Source organism: Limulus polyphemus, unplaced genomic scaffold, assembly GCF_000517525.1.
Source record: "Limulus polyphemus unplaced genomic scaffold, Limulus_polyphemus-2.1.2 Scaffold8483, whole genome shotgun sequence".
Lineage (NCBI taxonomy): Eukaryota > Metazoa > Arthropoda > Merostomata > Xiphosura > Limulidae > Limulus > Limulus polyphemus.
Genome location: NW_013674093.1, coordinates 14,721 through 18,693, shown reverse-complemented (window position 1 = coordinate 18,693; position 3,973 = coordinate 14,721). Strand labels below are relative to the sequence as shown.

Genomic DNA, 3,973 nt, shown 5'->3' with positions numbered 1-3,973 from the left:
GTATTAGACGGAAAGACGTTAGTACGAATTAATAAATAACGAAAGTAAAGTAAAACTTAAAACATATTTATTGTCGCATACATACATAATATCTACAGTTGCAACGTCACCAGGACAACCTGACCTCATAAGGTAGAACTAGTTGATGCCACGTTAACCCTAAACCGGTAAAACTTTATAATCATGGATATTATATCATCCGATGATGAACAAGTTTAAAGTTAGAGAATATCTACAGTTGCAACGTCACCAGGACAACCTGACCTCATAAGGTAGAACTAGTCGATGCCAGGTTAACCCTAAACCGGTAAAACTTTATAATCATATATATTATATCATGTGTATCCGATGATGAACAAGTTTAAAGTTAGAGAATTATACTCATCATGGGTTCTTTTTTCGATGACGAGGAACCCACTTTGAGACTAACAATGGTTGGAGACGGCTTGAATGGTACCTGATGATGACAAAACCTTGTCGAAACGTTGTACATTTGCTGTTATGTTAAACTTATATCAAAGTTTTTCTTCATTACCCATTCAAGCCGTCTCCAACCATTATAGGTTCTTTACTCGGACGGAGTGACGACTGTCAGAACCACGAATAGAACTGTCACAGGTTTAAAGTTCACTAACTTGTCAGACAAGGACACATCCTGTCTGAATGGCTCTATACAAATGTTTCTATCAGAAGCAATACTCTGACTAATCTGAGATAGGCTACTGGTTTTTTAAATAGCTGGGAAGACGAAGCAAGATACTAAACTCTCTTTACGTCAAGAAACCTAGGGTTCTAGTAGATCGAAAATGTCCAAATGAAGATTACGTTAGTGTAGAAACTCTGAAGGGAGTGAACAGCTAAACATTCTAAGTTCAAGGTCACAAACGGACATGTCTACAAACAGAAACATAGTTAGTCTACCCTGAGGAGAAGTAGCCTATTGCGAGTACGAAACGCAGACACTAAACCTATCGGGGGTGGGAAGTGGTTAAACATACTTTAGGCATTTTCTGAGGAATTTCCTACGATACCCACAGGACTGGTTAGTTGTTTTTTTTTTAAACAAGTACACTACTACCTGCTGACCAAAGTTCAGTAGAAGGCTTGGTTGGGGGAATAAACTCGGCAACTGGATGTGAATAAATTAATAACGTTAAGAAAAACGGATTTGTGGCGTCGCTTTGCTAATACTCAACGCACTACGGGTATGAAAACTTTAAAACTTATCGCCAAGCCATCGGGGGCGATTCATTGAAAATAGCACGCTTTGTTTTCTTTGTAATTACGACTTGTTATTATTATTTTTTTATTATTATTTAAGGTTTCTGCTAGAAGTTTTTACATAACTAAACATAGAACAAGTAAAAAAGTTTACATGTTTACACACAAAAGTATTTCTATTCCAGCTTGTCTAACATTAAATACTTTTTATTAGTTAATGGAAACTTTTTTCGCATCCGATTCTAAACATTTTAGAAACATGACATCCAATCCAGTCATTTTTAACACAACTAAAGCATTAATCCTCACTAAGTCAACGTTAAATAATCAATAAATCTGTAGTTGTGAATAAAGTACAAGAACAAGACATCAAATTCTAATTCCCCCAGATTCTACTTCTCAAAGACAACTTGTACTGTTACAATATATAGAGAATAATGAGTCGCGAAGGGATGGGTGGAATTATTGGGGCATCTTCCACTTAAAAGTACAAGTTTTTTTTTCTTTTTTAAAAAATAAACTATAAAACAAGTCTTGGCAATGATAAAAATAACTCAACCGGTTTTAATCCTGTTAAATATTTATCGCGCATGTTTACGTCATCTTTCTTGGAATTAACAGATAACTTCAAAATATTTTAATACATGTGAAAATCAATTATTACATCATCTGTCCTTACAACAATAACAACTTTGCTCAATCAACAATGTACGTAAAGATGAAAAACGGTTGATAGTTATGTTTTACCTTTAATTTATCCATGTTAAGGATTTAAAGTAAAAGATTAGCCAAGGTACAAGACGCCTCCAATACGTTTTTTATTAAAATCCTAGTTTTGTGGGCAGGTTTAGAAAAATACTTAGCTCAAGCTGATTATTAAAGAACGGTCTCTTACCAACAAGTTTTCCAGATGTGTGCACACTGGTATAGTGTTTTTAGTTATCCTTTACACACACCACCGTGAAAGTACTTTTATATAGGTTTTGAAGAATATGTAGCATTGAAGGAAAAAAATTATTCTTCTGGACGATTCTTATACATTAATAGCATGAATGTTACGTATTCTTCAAATATTATGTAAACACGGGTTTATTGTAGCGAGTAAAAGAAAACTACAAACAGCTTACACTTCACCACTAAAAACCTATTGTTGCTTCTTTTTTTTTTATTTTCGATATAACCTTGTCAGAGGTTACTGATGAGGGGGGTGGGGGGGGTCCCTAAACTAGTATAACTGTGAATCTCATAGAAAGAAGAATGTGGGTGATATAAAAATGCGCTTGTGCTTAAACATGTTCTCACAATCTATTTTTCTATCATCATTACTGGTAATAAAATAGATAAAGTAATATCTCTTTGCTGAACCTTCTCAACAATAACATTCCAAGACCAGCAAATTTGAAAGGTCCTTTAAGCCCAAATTCTATTTTTACTGCATAATACAGTGGAAATTTGGAAACATTAAAACTGTAGTCGTGAGTTAACCTTCGCCCATTTTATTCGTCAGGATAAACCCGAGGTTTTTCTTTCTTTGCTAGGAACGTAATCAAAACTGATTAGAAAATACCCATTGATGATAATTAGTTATCGAATTCTAAATGGAGCTTCTGTGTATCTGAAGCAAAACAGGTTATGTTGACAATTTAGTAGCTTGAAACTTAAGAAAACCTTGAAAAAAAAAAAACCTACATTCTGAAGAGACTTGTCTTTTTCGGCCAGTCTGGCGTTCGCGTCAGTCACCAGTTCTTGAGCCGAATCCAATTCATTTTCCAGACATTGGATTTTTTGCTGAAGAATACGAGCTTCCTCTTCGGCCTAGAAAGTAAATATTATCAAAAGATAAATTTTCCAAAAACATTCAGCATAAATAACTCACCGTTAAGGAACTGATAAACGCTGGATTTTGACGATTATATCTATTCCTTCAGTAGATGTGAATCCAAAATGGAAGTCGATTAAAACAATTATTGCGAATAACAAAATTACCTTGGATTTACCATAGCTACTTCTTTTACACTTAACACGTGTTAGTGGTATCACAAAACTTTAGTTATCCGGGATTCGATCCCTGGTCCACGAGGTGTGTGTGTGTGTATATATATATATATATATTATTTATTTATTTTGTAGACTAAGCCATAGATTCGCACTTTATTTTTAAATAATACTAGGTAATCATACTGACTAATAAGTATTATATTTTGATATTATGCCATATTAATAACAGCTAAGTTGGCGTCAAGCATCCATGTCAAAATATTTTAAAATATCGTGATAGTATTCCATCATCTAGGTAGTTATATCAAAGTTTGGTGGGAAGAGGGATTACAAACTGTCATTTAACAGGGAAGAAGCCACAAGGATCCAAGGGAGATTATTATCTATTTTTTATGGTCAGAACGAGGCTAAGACTACTCAATCATGACGTCACTTCGTTGGATACCTAAAAGTTCCTAGAGCGTGTTCAAACAGGGCCTCCAACATATATAGTAATCTCGGAAGTCCTGGTTCAAAGTACGGTCTTTGTTATCGTAGATGTGTAGAACCTTCTTCACATTCCACACGTTCTAGTAGCTGTGAACACGTCCACTTCTTAAAGTTAGTCAAAAAACAAAGAGAAAGTATATCAAGACAGCCATTCTTCGTAATAACATACACACAAACGTATTTCGCGAATCCCCCCCCCCCATGTTTTTTAATTTATAGGATTAATTTTTTATATCGTTCTTATATTTCAAGGCCCGGCATGGCC

The 3,973-nt window shown here is 34.6% G+C and overlaps 1 protein-coding gene across 1 annotated transcript in view; it reads right to left on the bottom strand.

Annotated features, from left to right (window-relative positions):
- Nucleotides 1-2,889: 2,889 nt before the first annotated feature.
- Nucleotides 2,890-3,973, bottom strand: part of LOC106475378 (tropomyosin-like) — a gene marked incomplete at its 3' end in the record, with an annotated part of 2,940 nt that continues 1,856 nt past the window's right edge. The window contains exon 2 of the mRNA XM_013936059.2: nt 2,890-3,036. Within this exon, the coding sequence (XP_013791513.2) occupies nt 2,890-3,036 (147 nt within the window). The remainder of the gene's footprint in view (nt 3,037-3,973) is intronic.